At 39.9% G+C, this 26,619-nt stretch overlaps 1 protein-coding gene across 3 annotated transcripts; it reads left to right on the forward strand.

The window, feature by feature from the left end:
* anapc7 (anaphase promoting complex subunit 7) lies at window positions 1-26,619 on the forward strand. Of its 3 annotated transcripts, XR_005279366.1 has the most exons (12): window positions 1-235; window positions 735-921; window positions 5,988-6,107; window positions 10,191-10,302; window positions 13,973-14,126; window positions 14,212-14,354; window positions 14,529-14,646; window positions 20,515-20,711; window positions 20,824-21,048; window positions 21,195-21,345; window positions 21,437-21,513; window positions 25,669-25,806. XR_005279366.1 is itself a non-coding variant. In XM_038270153.1 (11 exons), exons 1-11 carry the CDS (start codon window positions 57-59, stop codon window positions 25,856-25,858), a joined length of 1,776 nt encoding a protein of 591 aa, XP_038126081.1. In that variant the 5' UTR covers window positions 2-56; the 3' UTR covers window positions 25,859-26,619. The 3 variants fall into 3 exon arrangements, 2 of the variants coding, with proteins under 2 accessions (XP_038126081.1, XP_038126082.1); XM_038270153.1 differs by lacking the exon at window positions 21,437-21,513 and having other exon boundaries at window positions 2-235; window positions 25,669-26,619; XM_038270154.1 differs by lacking the exons at window positions 1-235; window positions 21,437-21,513 and adding an exon at window positions 272-558 and having other exon boundaries at window positions 25,669-26,619.

A 26,619-nucleotide genomic window follows, 5' to 3' on the forward strand; every position in this document is an offset into this window, starting at 1 on the left:
AGAAGAAGAAAGAAGAAGAAGAAGGAAGCTATGCGGCGCCATATTTAATACCTCAGATGCTAGCAGTCTTTAGCTCTATGCTGACAGAAACCTTTAACTGGACCCGATTCAACAAGCCCTTGTTTTACTCCAAAATGAATGTAGTGGACCATGTTCGGGATATGGCTGCAACCGGCCTTTATTCTAACGTCCGCTTATTAAGCAGTTTGTTACTGACGATGAGTAATAACAACCCGTAAGTAACCTCAGTTCGGGACCCGTCTATTCTCTGACGATGGTCTCCGAATCAATTCTGTGATGCTTTATCTCCCTAACGCGAACTAGGTAACAACGTTTGACCGCAATCAATGTGAGCTCCACAGTGCTTAATATTAGGTCAAGTAATTAGGCCGATAAGAACTACCAAGACGAAAGTAGTTCCAACAAATAGTCTGTAAGCGACAGTACGTAATGGTGTCTCGCCAGTTTATAACGTTTTCCATTTGAATTGTTGACTCAGCCATCATAATATTTTATCGTGATATTAAAATCCTAATTAAATAATTTAGCGATACAGAGGTTAGTAAAAAAATGATTTAACTGGCATATCAATAAAATGATTTGATATCTACCGGAACATGTTTTTTTTTATCAGCATGAGCATGTTAATATCAACCACGCACACGTCTTTATGCGTGTGAATGTGTGTTTTCTTGTCGATTGTTTAATTCTCAGCTAATTATTTGTGATTCCAGAGACCTTTTCTCACCAGCCCAGAAGTACCAGCTGTTGGTTTACCATGCTGATGCAATCTTCTATGATAAGGAATACCGTAATGCTGCTTGTAAATACAGCATGGCACTTCAACAGAAGAAGGTGCTCAACAAAACATCTAAAGTTCGAACCTCTACTGGTGGAGCTGCAGCCAACATCCAGGCACAGGTTGTTTCTTTTTTATTATCTTACTGCCACTGCATTAAAATTGCTGTAGTTAGGTTAGGTAATGCATGATTGCAATCGTGTCTCAAAGGTGGATCAAGAATTAGTAGGTAAAATTGGAAATACTTTTTTTTTTTTTTTATCCCAAAAATATTAAATGTTTTTTGTTCTAGGGGTTTGTTAAACTTCTGTAGATGTTCATGGCTGTTGGCTGGAAAGCTCTCCTGCAGCACTCTGTCTTACATCAAACCTGGGGAAGCCTTTAACTAATTAATAACACTGATGCTTTATAACAGTCTGTCTGTGGGGATTATTTTAATTTAAATCACTCTTTTTTTTGATTCCGTTTTCTACTGATTCTGATCTTTTTAAGTGAAAGGATCATGAAATTTGCAAGGTTAAAATGAGATGGCAAACCAGCGTTCTGCCTGGATGAAATAGTCTAAACTTCTCAATAAATTTAGAATCATTGAACATTTAACTTTACTACAAATTGTCTCATTATTCTCAACCAGTATATGAATATCAAATGTATTAACCTCAGGGTGCCTTCACGCCTGCAGCTTAATTTAGATTTACATAAATTTGGTCCTCTTCTGGTCAGTGTGAAAGTTCAGTAGGGCTGAATCCCAAAGTGGCCCTTAAACACTAACCCTCTGTTTGTCTTGCGGTGTAGGGTCCGCCACATTGTCTGTTTCAGGAAAAGAGGCCAAAGTGAGCTCCATTCACCCTGAAAAACCTATATTTCCCATATATCCTCAACTGCTGATTTGAAGCATGGATCCAAAAATTCTGCTATATAGCATCAAGCTGCTGATTGCAAGCTTTAATGAAAGAATTTCTTTCCAATTTTACTTTATCTTGGGCTGGGCGATATGAAGAAAATCAAATATCATGATATCATTTGGGTTATAATTAGGGCTGCAACTAACGATTATTTTAAAAATCGCTGAATCGGCCGATTATTTTTTCAATTAATCGATGAATCAGACAAAAAATATTTTTTATATTAACCTCTTTATTCCAAAATAAAAAAATTTAGACAGAACAAGCAAGCACACAAGTACAGGTTGCTCATTAACTGCACTGGTGCAATATGAAAAATAAATGTTTGTGTTAAAACTACGTAAACTTACATGAGAAATGTTCCTGTACATCCACAAAATATAGGGTACTTTGTTTCATAAAGTGCAAAAAAAGAAATTTCTGTTTTTTAAAGTCCCTAAGGGGTTCAAACAATAGGTCCCCCCATTTCAACAAATGAGTTTTTTTAGACTAGAAGAGTTCTGCCTTTTAAGACAGGAAAGTATAACAGTTAAAGTTGCTACTTGAAAAATACTCAAGCATAGAGATTAAAATAGCCCTGTGATTCAAATTATAAATTGTATTTGGAATAAAAATGAGAGAACTAGGGGTGGTAAAAAACACATACTCCAAACATAGATATTTACATAGAAATGTGGCATATAATTAATTGACATATTACTGATCTTGCTGGATTTTATTCTGCTTTACTTCCATAAATTGCAGGATCTTTACTTTATCTTTGCCAGAAGATTTAAACCTTAAAAACCTTGCCCTCATAATTTGCAAGTTAATTTATTTATAAAGTAAATATAAACGCTGCTTAAGCTGATTCAAATGAAATTAAAAGTAAAATAAGTAGCCAACCTTATCACTGTCTGTAACCTACTAACACGGTAAGGAAAGCATCAGATGAGCTACCTGAGAAACTAACGTTACGTTTCCCCACTTTAAAACGTAACAAACATGGTGGTTCCGTGCCATGTTAATTTGTTTTGACAAAAGTTGCATGTTACGACTTTTTTCACTTTACAAAGCGCAGGATATTTTAATTATTTTGATCAATTTGCGCCGTCAATCCCGGCGCATGCGCGCTTACTTTGCAGTCTGGACGCTGAGGGTAAACATCCTGTGGCTCTGACTGCAGCGCTGAGAGGGACTCCCGCGGGAGAACGGGGTTGGGGTGGGGGAGGCGCCCCACGGCAGAGTATGAACGATACATGCTTTCACGTAAGAGTCTCCAAAAGCCGCCAGTGACACCGTAAAAAGTCGCCAGATTTGTCGCTAGTCGCTTTTTTGAAAAATAGTCGCTGGAGGGGTCTGAAAAGTCGCTGCGTTGGCAACACTGCACCTGCGGCGCTGGCTCGCTCTGCCGTATTTTTTTTTCTTCCCCCGTTTCAGTCAAGTGGATGTGATGACGGCGGCCGCGGATGACGGATTAATCGCGCGACACAACTAAGCGATGATAAAATTTGTTGCCAACGCTTTTAAAAATCGATTTTTATCGATTTTATCGAGTCGTTGTTGCAGCCCTAGTTATAATCATAATGAACTATATATATCACAATATGTTTAAATTACCTTCAAAAACATTGCATAACATGCATTCATCAACTCAAAGCTTTTCACAAATGATACTGCCACATAATGTCTTTCTGTGTCAGTATTAGACCATTAACAAGATCCCAGCAACCAAACAGGAAACAAATCAAAAACACACAATACTAGATAAAATGTAAAATAATGAGCTCTTTTGTGCATATATAAAAAAGGGGGAGAAAAAAAAAACAGAATGAAAATAAATTGACCTCAAATTACAAAAACAAAAGTGGATTTACTGTCCATTAGAGCATCCCAAAACTATTTCCCTTGATCTTTACTTGCTGGGAATTTTAAAGAAGCACAAAAAGTTCTAAAAATCGACAACATTTGCATTCATAACATGTAGGCGAATCACTGTCCCCCAGACATCCATGGGTATATTTTTTATATTTGTATTTTTTTAAAACAAAGCGGGTGTGTATGAAGTCATTCATGCACGCCAACCACCATTCATTCATCCTGTCTGCTGAAATGCTGCTAGTTTTACTCACTTGCCTAGAAGATGTCTAGTGCTGCTACCACAGATGATCTCGCTCTCGAAATGGAATTGACCGATTCAGATTAGCTAGCCGAACGAATATAAGGGGTAGAGCGTAGCCGCCTGTGGCCCAGGCTGCCTCTCAACTCCAGTCCGGCGCATGGATGATCTCATGAATGCTGGCATGCCATAAAGAATAAATTATAAACAGTTTAGTTTGTGCCTTCAACTCGTAGCCCATGGGAAGACGTTGATTGGATTACAAAACCGAATATCTTCGGAATAGCTCCAAATGACACAAAACTGATGGGTGAGTAGAACATTATGTCATAAACTAAAATCTATTTTACCAATGTAAAAAAAAAAAAAAAAAATGGTGTTCCTCTTTAAAAAAATGCTTAAAGGAAAATTCCGGTTTTTAACACTTTTAGCCCATTTTCTGTAGTGTCCAGGATGAAATCGAATGATCGACACCAAAATTTTGATGATTGGTCCTGTCTCTGCTATTTGGCTCATGCAGAATCCCCCCCTGGCTGCTTCAGAATGGCTTCCATAGCGCATGTCCGATAATGTCCTTAAAACAACCTTAAACTTTCTTTTTTTTAAATATGCTACTCACCGGGTCATCAGCGCTGTTCAATGACGTTCCAAAAAAAGTTTCGTGAAGAAAAACCGTTCCTGTCTTGTTTTATTTAGCATTTTGTAAATCCCAGAACTATTTTTTCCGATACATCACAACCGCTTATAAACTTCCGCTTCCCGTTCGAATCTGAAGCGTTGCACACTCCAGACCACTAGTTGGCGACGGTATCCTCTACCGTCAAACTCAAAGTCCAATATGTCCTCCTCAAGAATCCACCTTTCGTATTCCATTTTCAGAGTTTTTTAAAGTGTTTAACAGAGACGTTAGCACCTCGACGTCGGAGTACACAGAGTGAAGCAGAAACACTTGGGCCTTGCGAAAAGACTACAACTAAGCGTAAACAGGCCCCATTTCCGTTTCCGGTGGCGGAGGGTTATTGACTATTCCAACAGAACTCAATGGGATTTACAAAATGCTAAATAAAACACTACAGGAACGTTTTTTCTTTACGAAACTTTTTTTGGAACGTCATTGAACAGCGCTGACGACCCGGTGGGGTCATTATCGGACATGCACTATGGAAGCCATTCTGAAGCAGCCAGGGGGGGATTCTGCATGAGCCAAATAGCAGAGACAGGACCAATTGTCAAAATTTTGGTGTCGATCATTCGATTTCATCCTGGACACTACAGAAAATGGGCTAAAAGTGTTAAAAACCGGAATTTTCCTTTAAACCTCTGATCAAGACCACATCACAGGTATTGGAGCATCTAATAAACATTTAAATAACGTATTATAAAGCATCTGTGATTTCCCTCATGTCTTACTTTTTCTCTTATATGGGATCGCTTTTTTTTTTTTTTTTTTGACAAGGCCAGTGTCATCTGCTTCACAACTGATTTATTCAGCATTTTAATCGTTTTGCGGGGAGCAGCTGCAAACTTTGCTTCACTTCGTTTGTGGAGGCGATCAAATTTCGCTGAATACGCGGCAATCGTGTCATTCGCTTTGCTAAATTTGCCACCATTGCTACAGTTTGCTTCGCCTCGCTCCAGACAACCCTTCTGAATACAGATAATATGGGACCCCTTTGCTCATGCTGTGAAATTCACATTCTCAGTGAACGCACCTTAAGAAAAATGTATAACTTGGTTTACCTCGTTCTGTCTGAGGTGATGTGCTAGGCTGGGTTTTGGTTTGCTAAGGAACGTCTCCATACAGAAATTATATCCTCAGCATCGTTCGCTCCACCTTAACTCTACTCAACTAGAAGTTAAAATTTTTAACCCTGTATTTCCAGTTTGTTGATTAATTCAGGCCTATGTAGAACAGCAGAAGGGACAAAGCATCTAATTATTAAATTACATACTTGATGAAAATTTGCAAGATTTGCTTGAAATTGGCTGTAATTGTGGTTTTCCAAAGCTTATTGCAGGCTTTGGAGGAGGCCTATTGAAGTATTGCAGAGTGTTATTGACCTTGTTCAGGTTCAAACATTTCAGTATTCATGTGTTTAGAGTCATAGGCTACCCAATGTGTGGAGGGTTATTACAACTTTTGTCCTTTTACATGTCCTTAGAAACTTGTAAATTTGTCTTTCAGGGCATGCCATCAGAAATAGAGGTGAAATATAAGATAGCTGAATGTTACACCATTTTGAAACTGGACAAAGATGCTATTGCTGTGCTTGATGGAATTCCATCAAGACAAAGGACTCCAAAGGTACAGTAGTTTTTTTTTTTTTTAAATCCAAGTCACTGTTTTTATACCTATTTTATGTTTAAAACTGCAAAGACTAACTTAATTTTTTTAAAGTAAAAAAATGCCGCTAATAGTTGATTCAGCAACAGAATTTCTCAGCGAATGTGTGGCGCTCAGAGCAAAACCCTGAATCGGTTTGAGAAAAAGACCTGTGATCAATTTAGCTGCTGTTTTTGCTAAAAGCGAGGCTTCAGACCGTTTTTATTAGGGGTGTCCCACTACAACTTGTAATTTCGCATACAATACCAATAATGCATTGTTGAGTTTTGACCTATATCAGCATTATGCACACATACTTTTATCTTTAGTGTGGAATGATAGAATAGGCAAAGTGGTATTTCTTAGAGGACAAGATTTTAACATCAGGTGTGAGAAAAACGGAATGATTTCTTTTTACCAAAGACTTACAAAAACTTTAAATAATAGCGTATAAAAGGAAAGTGTTTCTGTAAATTTTCTAATATCCGAGATTTTAGAGAATGGCCGATATATTCCTATATTCATTCCTTGGTTGATTTTAGACCGCTTTCCGATATCAATATTTCATTGGGACATCCCTAGTTTTTATAATGTAGCACATACGGATCTGTCAACAGGGTGAGTCACTCCAAAAACTCTCTGTTGAGAGTGAGAGGTTCAGGTTTCAAAACATTAAGTCTTTGGTAAAAGAAAAATCCCTGCAAGAATGACAAATCAATAAGAAACATCACATTCAGAAAACTTTCTTTTTTTTTTTTACATTATGACATGTTTACTACAACAAAGTGGACTCAGGTTCCTGTTCGGGGTGCTTGTCGGCCGTCATATGCTGGTTGGAGCTTGAAGCTCTCTTTCTGAAACGGGTTGTGTTATGATGATTTAACTCTCATTTTATTGCGACTGTATTCTTGTAATATTACGACTTAATTCTCGTGATGTTACAACTTTATTGTCAAAATAAAAAAAGATTCTGGCCTGACCCTAATACTCTGTTGTTCTTTATGTATTCACTGTTGGTTTTTGAATAACACAAAATGTAAAACTTTATCTTAGACTATTACAACACGACATACAATAAATTCAATTATTGTTTATTTCAATTTTTTTTTTTTATTACAATATGGCATCAAATCAGTGTCTTTGATGTATTTAAACCAAGGTTTAAGATCCAGCAGATGTCAATACAGAGCAATACCATGACCTAGTACCAACACTGTATCTCAATCTCACAAGGCCTCATCTACTTTTTACCATATGCAACCTTTACACCACAGGTGTCAAAGTTGTTCCAGAAAGGGCCGTGTGGCTGCTGGTTTTCTTTCCACCCAAGCAGTAGCACACCAGACTCCATTCATCTCATCAAGGTGAGTCTAGTCTTAACCTGATGACTTGATGGGATGAATGGAGTCTGGTGTGCTACTGCTTGGGTGGAAAGAAAACCAGCAGCCACACGGCCCTTTCTGGAACGACTTTGACACCCCTGCTTTACACCATAAGCTTCCCTCCAGGGTCCACATACAGCAGGTGAAATAAGTATTGAACACGCCACCATTTTTCCTCAGTAAATATATTTCTAGAGGTGCTGCTGACATGACATTTTCACCGATTATCGGTAACGACCCATGCATTCCACTAATGGAAAGAAATCAACCCATAGATTTCCAGAAATTAAGTGATGTGTTTTAAAGTAAAATGGGACGGGTGCAAAAATGCATGGAAAGTCAAGACAGCAGCCCAAATCTTTCAGTAATTAGAAGGCAATCCTTCTCCTTGTCACTGCAAATTATCAGTCTATTCAATCCCAAATGATGGCCTATAGTATAAAATGGTGTCTCTGGTATCACAAGAAACATCTCATGATGGGTAAAAGTAAAGAGCTTAATCAAGACCTTCATAACCTAAATGATGGCACTGTTAGGGCCATAATTGGAAAGTGAAAAGAACATAATTTCACCATAAACCGACCACGTCCAGGTGCTCCTCACAGATAAGTGAAATTAATTGTTAGAAGATAATAATTATGAGAAGAGTTGTCCAAGAGCCAAGATTAACAGTTATAATTTTTTCAAACAAAACAATAAGTAATGCACTTAACCGCAGTGGCCTGTATGCACGCTCACCACGCAGGACTCCATTCCTGAGAAAAAGCATGTTGAAGCTTGTTTTAAGTTTTCTGCACAATATTTAGACAAGCCTCTGAAATAATGGGAGACTATTGTCTTTCCAGATGAGAACAAAATTGAATCTTTGGATGCAGTACTATACATATTTTTTTTAGGTTAAATGGCACTGCACATCACCCCAAAAACATTGTACCAACTGTGAAGTTTAGAGGTCGGAACATCATGGCATGGGGCTGTTTTTCAACATATGCTACTGTCAAAACATAAAATAATTGAAGGAAGGATGAATGAAGAAATATACACACTCTTGATAAAGATCTAATTGCCATCTACCATGATGATGAAGATTGCACGTGGGTGGACATTTCAGCAGGACAATGACCCCAAACATACAGCCAAGAATACTTGGTTTCAGAGAAAGAAAATGAAACTTCTAGAATGGCCCAGCCAATCACCTGACTTAAATCCAATAGAACATCTGGGAAAGAACTAAAGATCAGAGCTTGAAGACTGTCTATGTGGAAGAATGGGCCAAAATCACACCTGAACATGCAACTAATTTCTCTATACATGGGTTGTCTTGAAGCTGTCATTGCCGACAAAGGCTTTTTACTGGAATGTTTTAAATACATTTCAGTAAGTGTGTTCAATGTCTTTTCCCAGTCATTTCAATTTATTACACATTATTTAATCTCTAGACACCTATGTTTTGATTTATTTTTAAGTGTCGATTACATGGATTGTTACTGACATCTGGTGAAAATGTCATGTCAATAGCACCTTTAGAAATATATTTACTGAGAAAAATGTTGGCGTGTTTTTCCCGCTGTATACAAAAGAGTATGTCATACTGCAATCTTGCAGCATGGAATAAATAAGTAATTTTCCCTTTGGAAATAATAAAGTACCCTTAAATGAATAGAATTATGAAAATGGTGGCACACAGAATTCAGATGTATGAAACTGTGTCTGCTTGTGTCACCGCACACAACATCTCAGGAACATGAGGGTGTCACATATCGGATGGCTTGAGAATCTCTTAAATAGCATATCTTGGAATCAGCTCTCCAATAGCAAAGAGAATCATAGTGAGTAGTTAAACCAACACCTGTGATGCATGGTTCCTCCTGGTTTCTCTGTGGTCACCATATAAGCTATGCATTATCTCGTGCCAGCAGGTTGGTGAGATCTGGCACAACTTTTCTGTGCATTTATCCATTGACGGTGTTCTCCAGCAGTGCCAGGGCTGTCATCCTTCCACAACAGCCTTTTATGATTGTGTACAGCTTGTGAAATTATACATTTCTACATCTGACTTGTTGAGGATAATCTGCTGATCTAACACCTTTTATTTTTTGTAGTATTGATATTAATAAATGTTCCCCTTTTAGAAAATAAATGTACGCGTCTCGACTCACAAAGAGATGCGCATAACTAAAGCCAAAAAGTATTTCCGGGCCGAAGTTGTTTCCGCAAGTTTTTGAGCCATGTTGAATCATTTGAGGCTAAATCATTAAAAGCTCTCATCATCACTTGAAATTATTCTTTTTATGGTTTGAATCATACAAAGCTTAAGCTATTGAGTTTCCATCACTTGGTAAGCTTTGCAACGAAAGGTTATCATTATGAACTGGCAAATCTGACAACAAGTTGGCAATCAAAACGTATAGTTAAAGGTTGGAAGGAGAGAGGAGAAGACGACTATATCAGTCTTTGTCTGGGGGGAGTTAAATTTGTTGCTATCCTCCAAAAATTTGGCACTGAAAAGTTCAGCTTGATCTACTTAAAAATACAGCATCTTACCTCAGCAGTTTTTTTCAGAAATGCAGACCAATAACAGAAATGGTATATAGCTTATGTTTGAAAAAAAATAAAATAATTTTTTATATAGCAGAAAAGATTAGATGCTCAAATTAGATGCTGTCCCTTCTTTTGTCCTCAGATCAACATGATGCTGGCAAACCTTTACAAGAAAGCTGGTCAGGAACGTTCTGCCGTGACAAGCTACAAAGAAGTGCTCAGACAGTGTCCGCTTGCTTTGGACGCAATAATCGGTACACACAGCCACAAACTTTATAATCAATATATAAACATCCCATGTAGTCCTAATTTGATATGTAGTTATTTCAAGAATGTTTTTGTCTGCAATGGAGTTCTGGTACATAATTTACACAAATACTTTTTGTTATTCATTGTTTGTAAAAAGTTTAGTCATCTCAGGAATAAAGAAATCAGACTGCTTGGAATAATTACATTTTTTACGCATATACACTACCGTTCAAAAGTTTGGGGTCACACTTATTCACCACCATACTTTGTGAAATGAATGGAAAATACAGTCAAGACACTGACAAGGTTAGAAATAATGATTTGTATTTGAAATAAGATTTTTTTTACATCAAACTTTGCTTTCGTCAAATAATCTTCCATTTGCAATAATTACAGCATTGCAGACCTTTGGCATTCAAGCTGTTAATTTGTTGAGGTAATCTGGAGAAATTGCACCCCACGCTTCCGGAAGCAGCTCCCACAAGTTGGATTGGTTGGATGGGCACTTCTTGCGTACCATACGGTCAAGCTGCTCCCACAACAGCTCAATGGGGTTCAGATCTGGTGACTGCGCTGGCCACTCCATTACCGATAGAATACCAGCTGCCTGCTTCTGCTCTAAATAGTTCTTGCACAATTTGGAGGTGTGTTTAGGGTCATTTTCCTATTGTAGGATGAAATTTGCTCCAATCAAGCACTGTCCACTGGGTATGGCATGGCGTTGCAAAATGGAGTGATAGCCTTCCTTATTCAGAATCCCTTTTACCCTGTACAAATCTCCCACCTTACCAGCACCAAAGCAACCCCAGACCATCACATTACCTCCACCATGCTTAACAGATGGAGTCAGGCCTTCTGCCAGCATCTTTTCATTTGTTATGCGTCTCACAAACGTTCTTCTTTGTGATCCAAACACCTCAAACTTGGATTCATCTGTCCACAACACTTTTTTCCAGTCTTCCTCTGTCCAATGTCTGTGTTCTTTTGCCCATCTTAATCTTTTTCTTTGATTGGCCAGTCTCCGATATGGCTTTTTCTTTGCCACTCTGCCCTGAAGCCCAGAATCCCACAGCTGCCTCTTCACTGTAGATGTTGACACTGGTGTTTTGAGGGTACTATTTAATGAAGATGCCAGTTGGGGACCTGTAAGGCGTCTGTTTCTCAAACTAGAGACTCTAATGTACATGTCTTCTTGCTCAGTTGTGCACTCTGGTTTCTAATCTGGTTAGAGCCTGTTTGTGCTGTCCTCTAAAGGGAGTAGTATACACCGTTGTAGGAAATCTTCAATTTCTTAGCAATTTCTCGCACAGAATAGCCTTCATTTCTAAGAACAAGAATAGACCGTCGAGTTTCAGATAAAAGTTCTCTTTTTCTGGCCATTTTGAGAGTTTAATTACCGTATTTTCACGACTATAAGGCGCACATAAACGTCTTTTTTTCCCCTCAAAATGTGCAGTGCGCCCTTTGGTGCGGTGCGCCTTATGTGTGTTACAACTGCGACTTTTGAGACCACCTCATTGAGGAGATGACAAAAGAGTGGCTGAATGTAAGGAGACCAGGTGTTTTTTTTCTCCACTCATCACCACACCATCGCTGTTAATCTGACTCCATGCGTGCCCATCTCACAGCTGATGTGAAAAACATGGTGAAACAAATTAATGCTGTGCTCGCTGTGAACCGGACGCAGCAGGTGCAGCAGAAGCAGCGAGTTTACATGCAAAGTCAACGGTTGACGAGCGTATAGATGCAGCAAAAGGTCCCGCAGCGCAGCAGGTGCAGCGAGTCGGGAGCGCACCGCCAACGCGCTGCTGCTGCTCGAGATGGAAAAAATTGACGTTTTGCTGCTGGACGCGCCGCATCAACGAATCAGAGAAGCTGATCTGGGAGCTGACAGCGAGACAGACACAGCGCTCTGATGACATATGATTTTAAAGCAAATGAAAGGGCTGGATAGATGAGGAGATGATGAAAGCGTGGCTGAGGGAGGTGTAGGCTATGTGAGGAGACCAGGTGGTTTTTTTCCACGCATCACCATCGCCTTTAATATGTGACTCCACGCTTGCCCATCTCACAGCTGATGTGAAAAACATGGTGAAAAAAATAAACGCTGTGCTCGCCGTTACCTCGGGGGTCTGACAAAGGAACTTCCACCGCTCGACATCGGTGTGAAGCGGCCGTTCAAAGTAAGGCTGCGAGCGGCGTGGGAGCGATTGATGACAGACTGAGACCACAGTTTCAGGATAAGTGGAAGGCAGCGCCGGGCAAGTTACGCCACCGTTTGCGGATGGATTGCAGATGCTTGGACTAACGTGTCTGCTGGCTCTGTTGTTCAAGCTTTCGCAAAAGCCGGCATTATTTCTGAGGAGCCGCGCTGCACGGAAAGTGACTCTGACAGCGCAGAAGGGGAAACTGGCATGTCTGATTTAGCGCAGCTGTTTAATTCAGAAACAGAGGATGATGACTTTGATGGGTTTGATTAATACTTTGTAATAAATACATTAATAAAGCACAAACATACTCAGTTTTGCTCCCGCTCTATTTTTCTACCTGAAAACTTAATTCAACAGCAGCCTCTGGGCGGGTCTCCTCCTCTTCACCGCGGTGGCTGGCAGGTGTTATTTCATCAAAATAATCTAAATCTTGCAGCTATATTTGCTGTGATCAGTGGGAATAAAGTAGTTTAAATATGTTTTTAAGTGAGAAAGTCCACCTGAAAACTTCATAATTGCAGTCAGTTCATCCAGATTATCTATTTCTGTCGGAGGCGCTCAGACCCCCACATACCAGCGGTGCGCCGACAGGAGAAATCCCTTCATCAGCAGCCTCTAGGCTGGGCAGCCTCCAGGTTCACCGGCGGCTGCTGGCAGGTGTTTTTCATCTAAATAATTTTAGCTGCAGGCACCAGGATACCGGTAATAAAAGCGAACAAATTCTGTCGCCAGGTTTCAGGATTTTAAGTTAATTTAGGAGTGATCACAGCGCTGTGTCATCTGCGATGTGTCTGTCTCATGGCCAGCACCCAGGTTTGATTAATACTTTGTAATAAATACATGAATAAAGCACAGTCATACTCAGTTTTGCCCCCGCAGTATTTTTAAATACGCAGTGGAGGTATTTAAAGGTAGTAGAGGACATGTACCGGTATATAAAAAACGCGCCCTATAGTCCGGTGCGCCTTATGTGTGTGTTAAATACAGAAATGGGACACATAACTGAGACTGTGCCTTTTAGTACGGTGCGCCTTATGGTCGTGAAAATATGGTAACCCCACAAATGTGATGCTCCGGAAACTCAATCTGCTCAAAGGAAGGTCAGTTTTGCAGCTTCTGTAATGAGCTAAACTGTTTTCAGATGTGTGAACATGATTGCCCAAGGGTTTTCTAATCATCAATTAGCCTTCTGAGCCAATAAGCAAACACACTGTACCATTAGAACACTGGAGTGATAGTTGGTGGAAATGGGCCTCTATACACCTATATAGATATTGCACCAAAAACCAGACATTTGCAGCTAGAATAGTCATTTACCACATTAGCAATGTATAGAGTGCATTTCTTTAAAGTTAAAACTAGTTTAAAGTACAGTGCTTTTCCTTCAAAAATAAGGACATTTCAATGTGACCCCAAACTTTTGAACGGTAGTGTAATTTAATTGAGTTTTATATTTTCCCTCCAGGTCTTCTTTCTCTGTCAGTTAAAGGAGCAGAGGTGGCCTCAATGACTATGGATGTGATCCAGAGTCTCCCTAATTTGGACTGGCTGTCTGTGTGGATCAAAGCATATGCCTTTATACACGCAGGGGACAATCAAAGAGCCATCAACACTATTTGGTGAGAATGACTTTGATGCTTTATATCAGTTGGCAAATGTTATGTGTCTGCCCCAAAATAAATCCATAAAACATTTTGCCTTCAGTTCTTTGGAGAAAAAGTCTCTGCTGCGAGACAATGTTGATCTTCTGGTCAGCCTGGCAGATGTCCATTTCAGGGCAGGTGATACAAAAAATGCCATTCTTAAATTTGAGCAAGCTCAGATGCTGGATCCTTACCTCATCAAAGGCAAGTCGGAGAGCTCTTCTCATGCTTATATTCTTATAACTTAGTATCCATCCATGATAGTATTTAACTTTTCAGTTATGCACAAATATATTTTCATGACTTCACAACCTGTTCTTTCATATTTACAAGACGGTTTTAGAAACCTAAATAAAAATGTATTTTTCTTACTTGCAGGAATGGATGTCTATGGCTATTTGATGGCCCGGGAGGGACACCTGGAAGATGTTGAGGTGCTTGGAGGGAGATTATTTAATATTTCTGACCAGCATGCTGAACCTTGGGTGATCTCTGGGTGAGTCATGGTACAGACAGTGTATGTGTGTGTGTGTGTGTGTATATATATATATATATATATATATATATATATATATATATATATATATATTCACGACCATAAGGCGCACCGTACTAAAAGGCGCAGTCTCAGTTATGTGTGCCATTTCTGTATTTAACACACACATTTGGCGCACCGGACTATAGGGCGCGTTTTTTATATACAGGTACATGTCCTCTACTACGTTTAAATACCTCTACTGCGTATTTAAAAATAGAGCAGGAGCAAAACTGAGTATGATTGTGCTTTATTCATGTATTTATTACAAAGTATTAATCAAACCTGGGAGCTGGCTGTGAGACAGACTAGGGCTGGGCGATATAGAAAAAAAGCTTATCGATAAAAAAAATGCATATTGATCGTTATCGATAAATATTGAAAAGATTTGAAACCATATTTTATGTGCAGGTCTGCCTGGACTTTTTATAATATTGCTAAATGATTTAATTTTAATAAAGAACACAAACACAGACCTTGAATTAAATCTTTATTTAACCAACCTTTTTAACCATAACATAATTGTTTTGAAGAAAAATAACTTAAGAGACCTGGGTTATGTTATTAAATACTGACAAAGAATAAACTAAAGTGACCAGAAAAGTGACCAAAATGAATATAACAAATAAATAAATGGACCCCCCCTCGCCGCCGCCCCCATTCTTCTAAGCTGAACCTGGTTCAGCTTAGTTTCCTGCTTTAACCTGAGTTATTACTTTGAAGTTGCTGGCCCCTCAGCATTTTTTTCTCAATTGTTTAGAACTACGTGGGAAACTGCCCAGAACTGAAAATATATATATATTTTCCGAAATTCCCGAAGATTCCTCGGAGGAGAGCCGTGCCGGGGCCTACACAGCTCGTACTCCTGCGGGTGTGAGCGGCTGAGATGATTAAAAAAAAAAAAAAACTTGGTGTGTTATCAGACTTCGTTTTCACTGGTTCCCTACAAATTTTACAGATGACTGTGGTTTGTTTTTTGTCCGACTTGCCATAACCGAAATACTTCCAAACAGGCGAACTACAAAAACCCTTCTTTGGAACAATTTCCTCCGCCTCTCCTTGCTGCGACATCTTCATGTGCTCTGTGTTGTGGTTTGAGAGGGCGGTGCTTGGTGACGGCGTGCCTGGGTCCGCGATTGTGATTGGTTGGGAGGAAGTAGCGACTAGCATAAACCTACATGAAAGGCTACAATGAGAAGAAAGGAAAACAGCGTTTCTTTTTTATCGAACTTTTATCGACTCTCTTTTTTTCTATTGCGCCACACGTCTAGCGATCGATATATATCGTTATTGAATTATCGCGCAGCCCTAAGACAGACACATCGCTCTGATGACAGAGCACTGTGATCACTCCTCTGAAACAGTTTATTGACGCATAAATTAACTTAAAATGCAGAAATCTGCCGGCAGAATATGTTCATTTTTATTATCCAGCTGCCTGCCTCCTTGCGGCCGGCCAGAGGATGCTGTTGAAGGGATTCCTACTGTCGGCGCACCGCTGTTATGTGGGGTCTAAGCGCAGGATGATAATCTGGATGAACTGACTGCGATGATTAAGTTTTCAGGTGGACTTTCTCACTTAAAAACATATTAAAACTACTTTATTCCCACTGATCACAGCAAATATAGCTGCAAGGTGTATTTATTACGGCCGTGAGAGACACATAGCTGATGACACAGGGCTGTGATTACTCCTCTGAGAAAGTTTATTTGCACATAAATTAACTTAAAATCCTGAAACCTGCTGACAGAATATGTTCGCCTTTATTATCCTATTATCCTTTTATAATCCTTTAGATTATTTAGATGAAAAACACCTACCAGCCACCGCGGTGAACCCGGAGGCGACGCGGCCCAGAGGCTGCTGTTGAATTAAGTTTTCAGGTAGAAAAAGAGAGCGGGAGCAAAACTGAGTATGATTGCGCTTTATACATGTATTTATTACTAAGTATTAATCGAACCCATCAAAGTCATCATCCTTAGATTGTACCAGTTAGTTCTGACGTGCGGCTGAAGCATCTTTGCTGCTCTGCCTGCGCAGTGCAAAAGTGTGTCTGACACGCGTTGGGCGGAGCTTCACTATCCTTTCTCTGCCTTGCAGCTATATTTGCTTTCCAGCAGCAAACTTCAATTTTTCTATCTCGAGCAGCAGCAGTAGCGCGTCAAGCACGTCAGATGCTTAAACGCTCCCGACGCGCTGCGCCTGCTGCTCAAAACGCGCTGCTTTGCATGTAAACTCGCTGCTAATGCTGCACCTGCTGCGTCCGGTTTACACCGATGTCGAGCGGTTGAAGTTCCTTTGTCAGATCTCCCGCAATAAGCACAGCGTTCATTTGTTTTACCATGTTTTTCACATCAGCTGTGAGATGGGTACGCATGGAGTCACAGATTAACAGAGATGGTGATGAGTGGAAAAAAACCACCTGGTCTCCTTATATTCACCTCCCTCAGCCACTCTTTCATCATCTCCTTAATGAGGAGATGAGGAGTTCTGCATGGTGCATGGTGGTCTCAAAAGTCCGCAGTAACAACACACATAGGGCACACCGCACCAAAGGGCGCACCGCACATTTTGAGGTGAAAAAAAGACGTTTATATGCGCCTTATAGTCGTGAAAATATGGTAATATGCCCTGCTCGGCTGCGGCTACTTCAGCTCCGGTTAGCATCGCAAACCGGATGCTACTTTCGGCAGTTAAAACAGCGATTCCTGTACCTACAACACAGCGTCACAGTATAGGAATAGAGTACACCTGTAAGACTCTAATTGAGAGCCTGCTGACCAGCTACATCTTCATCTGGCCTGGGAGCTGCAGGGCCTCTGACTGGAAGTCTCTACAGAGGGTGGTGAGGACAGGGGAGAACATCACGAGGGCGCCGCTCCCCTGCATCAAGAATATCGCGGACAGGCGCTGCTCAGCCCGGGCTCACCAGATCCTCTCCGACCTCACCCACCCCAACCATTAGGGGTGGGTATTGGCAAAGAAGTCATGATTCGATTCGAATCACGATTCACATGCCACGATGCGATTCTATCACGATGCATCACGATACTTGAAATATTGCGATGCATCGCAATGCATTGCGATATTTTCACTGAACACTGTAAGAAAAGGATACAGCCATTACCAGTGGCTGACTGGCTGGGTGTGATCTGGATAGTGTCTTCAATTGATACATAACTGAAAGCAACTGAATTCATGCCATGAAAACAAATACTGGACAGAAATATTACTATTACTGGTGTGGAAACACTGACAAAAAGATCTTAGGATTCATCAAACTTAAAACAACAAAATAAGGATAATCAGTGCCATTTACATGGCCTCAGTGGTCCTTTAAACCAATAAAACGAAAACATTCAAATGTATATTTCCCCTTTTGCAAATGACATGCATCATATCAATTTCGTTTTTACCTTCCTTGTTTTTAAAGCCAGAATGCATCCAAGCATCTGACTTGAAATGTGATGGAGCCGCGGAGCGAATTTTCTCAGTCTCCTCCATATTTTGTTTACGAATGACTAGTCTCAGTATCCCAAGCAGGACATGCTTGTGACGCAAAGCAGCGGGCGTCAACACATCCGCAGCAACATCTGCTGGACTGGAAGTGGTATTCCACTTGGTTTGGCTGATGTGCGCCAACCATTCATGTATTTTATTTGTTCATTTTTTTTTTTTATAATCGATTCTTGCCTTCAAGAATCGATGCAGTAGATCACAAAAATTAGAATCACGATGCATCGATTTGACGATTATTTTGCACACCCTTACCAACCATGGACTGTTTTCTCCCCTGGCGAGTGGCAGAAGGTTCCGCAGCATCTTCTGCAGAAGGACCAGACTACTGAACAGTTTCTTCCCCCTGGCCATCAGACTGCTTAACGCCACATAACAAGAAGTCATTCAAGCCTGGCATGATGTGAATCAAGGCAGTGGAGTCCCACATGTGAAATGTGAAACACAAAGCAATATTTTTTCAATTCCGAAGAGATGGCACTGGTCGACCTCGTCAATCAGGAGGAAGAAGAACTCCCTTGTTTGCACATGTAGAGTGCTCAAGGTTCTGTTAAATCGGCTTGTATATGTTCGTAGCGGCGCTTAAACAGCAGGATTTGCCCATTAAGACCTTACAATGGCCGACTGAATTTCAAACATGTTTGATTTTCTCCCAACTTTACGATTCCTGATCAGGAGATGGTCGCGAAAGTCTTATCGCACCATTAGGCTGTAACCCGGCCTGATCCACAAAATTTTTTGCATGACTGGAGAATTGGCCCGAAAAGGGCAAAAAATCTTACATTGTATGCCTGCCTTTACCAAGAAGCAGCAGATCCGTTCCACCCTTACCTCTGCAGTGCCTCCTCAGCCATCTCCAACATCAACACCGTCAGATGCACCAAATCTCTGGATGTTTTCTTTGCATAATATGGGGCTTGTGGTGGATACAGCTATAAAAAACAAATTATTTAGTAGTTCTGGCTTATCTATAACAGGAAACAAGAGGTTTTGGCTCTTCAAATGTTTTTATTTTTAGTGTTTTCACACAAAACAGTGGTCTCTTGCTTTAATTAACAACCTTATGTTTTCGCAGAGGCAAGCAAAAATAGAATACCCAAGGCGATGGTAGACGAATGTCATCGTGCACTTACCATGTTCATTATTAACAGAATCGATAAGGAATCTGGTTATGTTTTCGATTACCATCCCTGTACCAAACTGAAAAATAGTTGATCTCTACTTAAAAACAATTTAGATTTTAAAATCGAAAAACATTCTATTTTTTCTTTTTTTATTATTAAAAAAATTGGGTGTATAAAATCGATGCATAAGCACCTGCATTTTATGTCAGTGTTAAATGCTGTTTAAAGTAACGGATTATATTAAAAATTGTCTCCGGAACTTTACTGGTTGTTGATTTTCTTTAGTCAGACCCCACTGATTTTTAATTGATTACCCCTGATGTTGAGTATTCAATCATAGTCTTCAGTGGGAATCAAATGAACACATATAATGTCCTTTTTAACCTTTTTTATTATAAAAGAAATTGCAATTCAGACCAGCTTCCAGGAATAACTGTAGCACTGTGCTTATTTTGAGAGATAAGATATCAGAGTTCTCTCTTAAGCTACCGGTACTTGAAAAATTAACAATAACACCTTTGGTTTCTTTTTTTTTTCTTTTTTTTTATTCTTTCATTTAACCATTGTAACTTTGGTTCTGTTTGGGTCAGTATGAAAGCACAATCAAACTCCAATGTACATCAAACTAGAAGAAGGTGGTCTCGATTCAGCTCCATGTGAATTCTGGTGCACACCAGTGCATCAGTGCACACTGATATCTGAAAACGTACTCTAGTGCGGTAATATAATAAAATATCTGGACCAGATCAGGATATGTGCATGTTTAGGAACAGTAATCTTTTCCTTCTCTTAAATCCAGTGGATATTTCTATTCAATGTCTCCATTGCATCAGCATGTTATTCTTAAGCAGCACCACTTATTTTTTTAGACACCGTCGTTTGCCAATAGTTGTAAAAAACAAAACATGAATAAATTAAATAAAGTTAAACAGGCTGTTTAAAACTCATGTTTTTTATCCATCAGCTTTTACTGCTTCACAACAATGGTCAAAGAGGCTGACTATGGGTTAGTCAAAGGGACAAACTTGCTTACATCTGAAATGAGATTTTGAAGAAAAAAAAAACATTATGAATACTTTTCAATTAAGTTTAATTATTCCATTAACACTGCCCTAGTTAGTATTTAACCGAATTGGTGACATTATTTCCTGGCGGAGCTTTTTAATTTATTGAATTTGTTGTTTTCAGCTGCCACAGCTTTTATAGCAAGCGCTATTCCAGAGCCCTCTACCTGGGTGCTAAAGCCATCCAACTGAACAGCAACAGTGTGCAAGCCCTCCTACTCAAGGGCGCTGCCCTGAGAAATATGGGCCGAGTCCAGGAAGCCATCATCCATTTCAGGGAGGCCATGCGGTTAGCCCCATGCAGACTTGACTGCTATGAAGGCATGTCTTTTTTTATTTATTTATTTATTTTTTAACCCTTTTATGGTCTGATTGTATCAGGAGTACAGCATTTCTATTCTGCATTCATTAACTTGCATGTGCATTCCTTCAGGTCTGATCGACTGTTATCTGGCCTCAAATGGGATTCGAGAAGCTATGGGAATGGCAAACAATATCTATAAGACTCTTGGGGCAAATGCACAGACCCTTACCATTCTAGCCACTGTTTGTCTGGAAGACCCTGTGACACAAGAGAAGGCCAAAGCTCTGCTTGATAAAGCTCTCGCTCAGAGACCAGACTACACCAAGGCTGTGGTAAAAAAGGCTGAACTGCTAAGTATGTACCAATTACAAAACAGACTTTTGGTTGCACATAGGAAACTAATGTAGTTATGTCAGGTATAAAATTTGCACTAATCTTTGTGTTAACTTATGGAGCAATAGTTTGTTTGTTTACTAATTAAATAACTTACTTTTGTGAAGATCGGGAACAGAAATATGAGGAAGGGATTGCTCTTCTACGGAATGCCCTGGCCAATCAGAGTGACTGCGTCCTGCATAGAATGCTGGGAGATTTTCTGGTCGCTGTCAATGATTATCAAGAGGCTATGGACCAGTACAGCATAGCATTGAGGTAGATGTAATCACATTTTCGTTTGTTTTCACAATCATTTATATTTTCAGTACTTTATTCTGTGATATGTTTTTCTTTTCCTATTTTTTAGGATTAGTAGGTGAAGATGCGACAATAAGTGTTGGGACTAAAGTATTACTAAGTAACATTACCTAGGTTACTTTTGCAGTAAGTAGTACTGTAACTAATCAGTTTGTAAAAGACGGTAACACATTAGTCATTACTACCCTTTAACACTAGAACTCCCAAGGCCGTCATTTTGACCGTTTTGAGATTTTAAAGGGAAATAACTTTATTTAAAATTAATCTTATGTTTCTCATGTTAACTGACTTTTTCTGTTTCTATGTTTCCTTCATTTTCAAGTAGTTTTTTAATTAAAAAAAAAAGTGTAAACAATAACTATGGTTAATTTTACCTTGATCTCCCACAGCCAGCATTTTAATGGCTCTATTAGTTGCATTGTAAATTCTTCCCGCGGTTGATTGACGTTCGGTACCATTGCCTAGGAACCAACATTCTACCAAGAACTCTTTGGCTAATATGGAGGATGTGGAGGACTGGGTAGGAAGCGGCTTAGAATCTGACGGCGAGTCCGAGGATGACCGCCGGCCCCCGGGAAAATGCAGATGTATCAGTGACCCTTTAGACAATAGTAAAACTTTTGTTCAAGCACTGCTCACACCTCAGCCGGTTCACTCAATGGCCCAAAAGCCAAACCAGAGCCCGCAGTCTATTATAACCACACACAGGTCTGCTGGATATGTCGGATCAGATGATTAGGAAGGATTCTGTAAAAGCTCAGACGAGACGGTGGCCTGTGGTTGTATTTTAAGGTGTCCTGGAAATATCAGCTTTAAGTGTAATGTTTTTTTCAGGAGGTGTTTGTCACTTTATCCTTGAATTGGTAAAATGGTTGCAGGCAAACCGCAGGATTCCAGCCCCTCTGCCGCTGAAGAGCAGCGTTGGAGAGGCAGAGAAAACAGCGCTTCACAAAAAAATGCTCATATTAGGTTTGTCATAAATGTGAAAAGGTGGTCTGCGGGAAATGTTTGGGGGGAATCAATCAATTTCTTAAAATAAAATTGTAATTTCCAACGTTGAACCTCTGTAGTAAAAAAGTCTTACTCTATGGATTTGTTTTTAATATAAATTTAGAACACAAATAATAATAGCATACGATACAGCCTTTGAAAATATATGTTGGACCTATTTTAAGGTTTACATATCCACAATGGGTTTATATCGCACACTAGAACTATCTCAGGTGATGACATCACTACTCATGCGTTCCATTGGGAAAAAATGACACCCGTCAAATTAACAACCAGTGGGAGTTCTAGTAGGATCAGAATTCTGGGAGTCCTAGTGTTAAAGGGGGATGCTGGGGTTTTTTTTTTTTATTATTATTATTTTACATTGAGCCCTTGATTTTACATTATTACATCATGTTCTACTCACCTATATAAGTTTTGTGTCATTTGGAGCTGTTCCGCAGATATTTCGTTATATCTGCGGAACAGGTTATATTCAAGTAACGACTTGAAGGCACTAACTAAACTGTTCATAATTGATCATTTATGGTACGCCAGCATTTATAACATGTAGGCGAATCACTGTCCCCCAGACATCCGCGGTTATATTTTTATATTTATAAAAGCAGCGCGTGTATGACGTCCCCCGCGCGCACCGGCTACCGTTCATTCATCCTGTCCGCTGAACTGCTGCTAGTTTTTTTTCACATACCTGGAAGATGTCTAGTGCTACTACCACAGATGATCTCACTCTCCAAATGGAATTGAACGATTCAGATTAGCTAGCCTAATTCATAGAAGGGGTAGAGCGTAGACGCCTGTGGCCCAGGCTGCCTATCACAACTCCAGTCCGGCGCGCGGATGACGTCATACACACTCCGCTTTGTTTTAAAAAAATATAAATATAAAAAATATAACCACTGATGTCTAGGGGACAGTTATCCGCCTACATGTTATGAATGCTGGTGTACCATAACGCATGAATTATTAACAGTTCAGTTTGTGCCTTCAACTCGTTGCCCATAAGAAGACGTTACTTGGATTACAAAACCAAATATCTTCGAAACAGCTCCAAATGACACAAAACTATGGGTGAGTAGAAAATTATGTAATACAGTAACTTAAAGGGGAAAATCTATTTTTTTTACATTGGCCCCTTGATTTTAAGGTACATAGATAAGGATGACAGTCTCCTTGCATAAGCGTATGTGTCAGCAATATGCAGGTGTAAGCGCATGTAACAGAGCAAATCTCGGAAACATTTAGCGTAATTGTCTCCCCTCTATGTGGGGCGAACAAAAACTATGTAAACATTGGAAAGAAACTGTAATTTAAAGATGATTTACAGTTTCTCATGCAAAAATCCTGGGATCATGCAGTCCTGTGAGGAATTTTTTATTTTTTGGGGGGATAGTGTAACCCTTATTTAATTCTATTGCAAAATATCTATTTTATTTTTGTTACATTGTTTCAAAAGTATTGTTATTCAGCTTAATAATTCTTTTATAGCCAATTAAAGGCTTTCCAATGTGTAAAGATATAAAGTTCCAAAAGATCTTATTTTTCTTTTATTATAAACAAGAAACATGATCATGTCTAAATAATTATATTGCTGTCAAATCACACACATCAAAATGGTGCGGGTTAGTTTTCAGTGTTTTTCCAGATGTATAGACCTTTATTTATGAATCAATTAATAACAAACACCTTATGTTCCATAATTAAACATTTAGTTATACTTAAAATTAAAATTTTCTCAATTCTTAGAAATTTTTTAAATATTATGCTGCGTTCACACCGGGGGCAGCTGGCGCGACAGAAGCAGCGAGTTTACATGCAAAGTCAATGGTTGACGCGCGTCAAGGCGCAGCAAAAGGTCCCGCGGCGCGTTTCGAGCAGCAAGCGCAGCGCGTCTGAGCAGCTGAAGCATCGCGTGACGCGCCGCAAACGCGTTGCAAACGCGTTGCTGCTCGAGATGGAAAAATTTAATTTTTGCTGCTCGACGCGCCGCGTCAACCAATCAGAGAAGCTGATCTGGGAGCTGGCTGGGAGAGAGACACAGCGCTGATGACACAGACCGCTCTGATTACTCCTCTTAAACAGTTTATTAACGCACAATTAACTTAAAATATATACATCTGCCGGCAGAATATGTTCGCTTTTATTATCCTGATGCCTGCAGATCGGATTATTTAGATGAAAAACACCTACCAGCCGCCGCGGTAAACCGCGAGGAGGCGACCCGGCCAGAGGCTGCTGATGAATGGATTCCTTCTGTCGGCGCACCGCCGGTATGTGGGGGTCTGAGCGGCTCCGACAGAAATAATATTGGGAGGCAGGATTGTAATCTGGATGAACTGACTGCACTGATGAAGTTTTCAGGTGTATTTTCCCACTTAAAAACATATTAAAACTAATTTTTTCCCACTGATCACAGCAAATATAGCTGCAAGGCAGAGAAAGGATAGAGTAGCTCCGTCCAACGCGCGTCGGACACAATTTTCGACCGCGCAGCCAGAGCAGCAAAGCTTCTTCCGCCGCGCGTCAGAAGCTGGTACATGCAGCAAAAAATGAAGCGGCAGACGTGATTTTGCTGCTCCTGCTGCATCTAGTTTGAAAGCAGCATGATTCACTCCGCTCTGGCTTTGCACTGCCCACGGGCTGCTGAGAGGAGGATGGTTGTGCCGGCTGCGGTTCGCTCTTCTTGCACTCAAACACAGAGCAACTTTCTGCTCTTAAATTGTTTCCGTGCACGATGTATTGCATTGCGCACTGTTGGCATCAGTCTTAATAAAGTGAAGCCACACTTTTGACCTGGGGGGCATTTTAAAGGGGTTCCATGACGCTCGCAACCAGTTCACAACAGATACACATGAACCCTGGCTGTAGGCGTGACCACCTGTCTATTTTTCCTGGATGACGCAATCATGTTAAGTGTTACAGCCAATCACCGAAACTTGGTACCGAAAGACGAGGCATGTTTCGATACTCTGTAGAACCGAAGCATTTCGGTCGGTACCATAAAAGAATTGAAGTTCGGTACCCAGCCCTATATAACAGTAACTTAATAGTTGACTATGAACGAGTTGCTTTCAATGAGCACTAACTGTGTTATTAACTCAGTTACTTTCTTTGAGAATTAACTGGAACCTATAAATAGTTTAAGTAACTTGCCCACATTGTGACAATGCTTTTGATTTGGTGTGACATTCTTCCCTAAAGTAATCCTTTTATATAACTTGATTCAATTGTTGTATAGGCCAACTCCTGGGTGTTTTTTTTATCTTCCAGCTTGGATCCTAATGACCAGAAGTCTTTAGAGGGCATGCAAAAGATGGAGAAAGAAGAGAGTCCCACAGACGCCACAGTGGAACTAGATGGTGATGACATGGAGGGCAGTGGGGAGGAAGGAGATTTGGAGGGTAGTGACAGTGAAGCTGCTCAATGGGCTGATCAGGAACAGTGGTTTGGGATGCAATGACCCACACCTTAGCCCACCGCAAGCCTACAGCCACTGTTCCATGTAAACAGACCTCCATTCTGGTGGCACCTGGAAGTTACATAGCAAAACATTCTTAGATGATCCTGGTTTGGAAAGCCTAAGAAGGGATTTTCCAGAGACTAACCATCAAATGTTAGGTTTCTGTTACTTTATGGAATAGCTACCCATCTGTTTTGATATTCAGCTTAACGCGCTCTGCGTTAAGTTAAATTTCCTTTTTCTGCTAACATCACCAGCTTTATTCTGATCTCACTATTGCTTCATTTACCTGTATCAGTCACTGCATCTAGGCAGTTGGCATCCACTGACATAAGGAAAAAGAAAACAGATTTTTTTGGTTTGTAGAAAGACATTTCAAGGGGGAAAAATGCCCTTGTCCTTTACTTTTAAAATTATCTTTTCTGTACCACCTGATCTGTTTGCTTTAAACTGTTCTGTATAAAGATGCTTTCAGGTAAACAAACACGTGACAGCAGTTGGATTTATTCCCCTACAGCTGTGTAAATGACGGACAGAAACAAAACATTTATGATGCAAATGCAATTTGTGTTTGTGTAAGACTTGATGTCCACCGTGTCACACCACAAAAATGTGAAAATGACTGGACTTTGTTCAACATTTGGTGTTTAATAAAGACTTGAACTCACTAAATTGTAAAGTGTCACTCAACATTTATAAGTAAAACGCTTATATTTTATACATATTTTAATAAATGTATAATACATTTGAAATGATTCTGA

Source organism: Cyprinodon tularosa, unplaced genomic scaffold, assembly GCF_016077235.1.
Source record: "Cyprinodon tularosa strain WSP-4 unplaced genomic scaffold, ASM1607723v1 ctg752, whole genome shotgun sequence".
In the NCBI taxonomy this organism is placed as follows: domain Eukaryota; kingdom Metazoa; phylum Chordata; class Actinopteri; order Cyprinodontiformes; family Cyprinodontidae; genus Cyprinodon; species Cyprinodon tularosa.

Bases quoted from the DNA above. Each gene is read 5' to 3' on its own strand.
- anapc7 (XM_038270153.1), top strand. From the start codon at position 57: ATGCTAGCAGTCTTTAGCTCTATGCTGACAGAAACCTTTAACTGGACC. The intron at 922-5,987 runs GTTGTTTCTTTT...TTTGTCTTTCAG, and splicing joins CAGCCAACATCCAGGCACAG to GGCATGCCATCAGAAATAGA. The intron at 21,346-25,668 runs GTAGATGTAATC...TTTATCTTCCAG, and splicing joins CAGTACAGCATAGCATTGAG to CTTGGATCCTAATGACCAGA.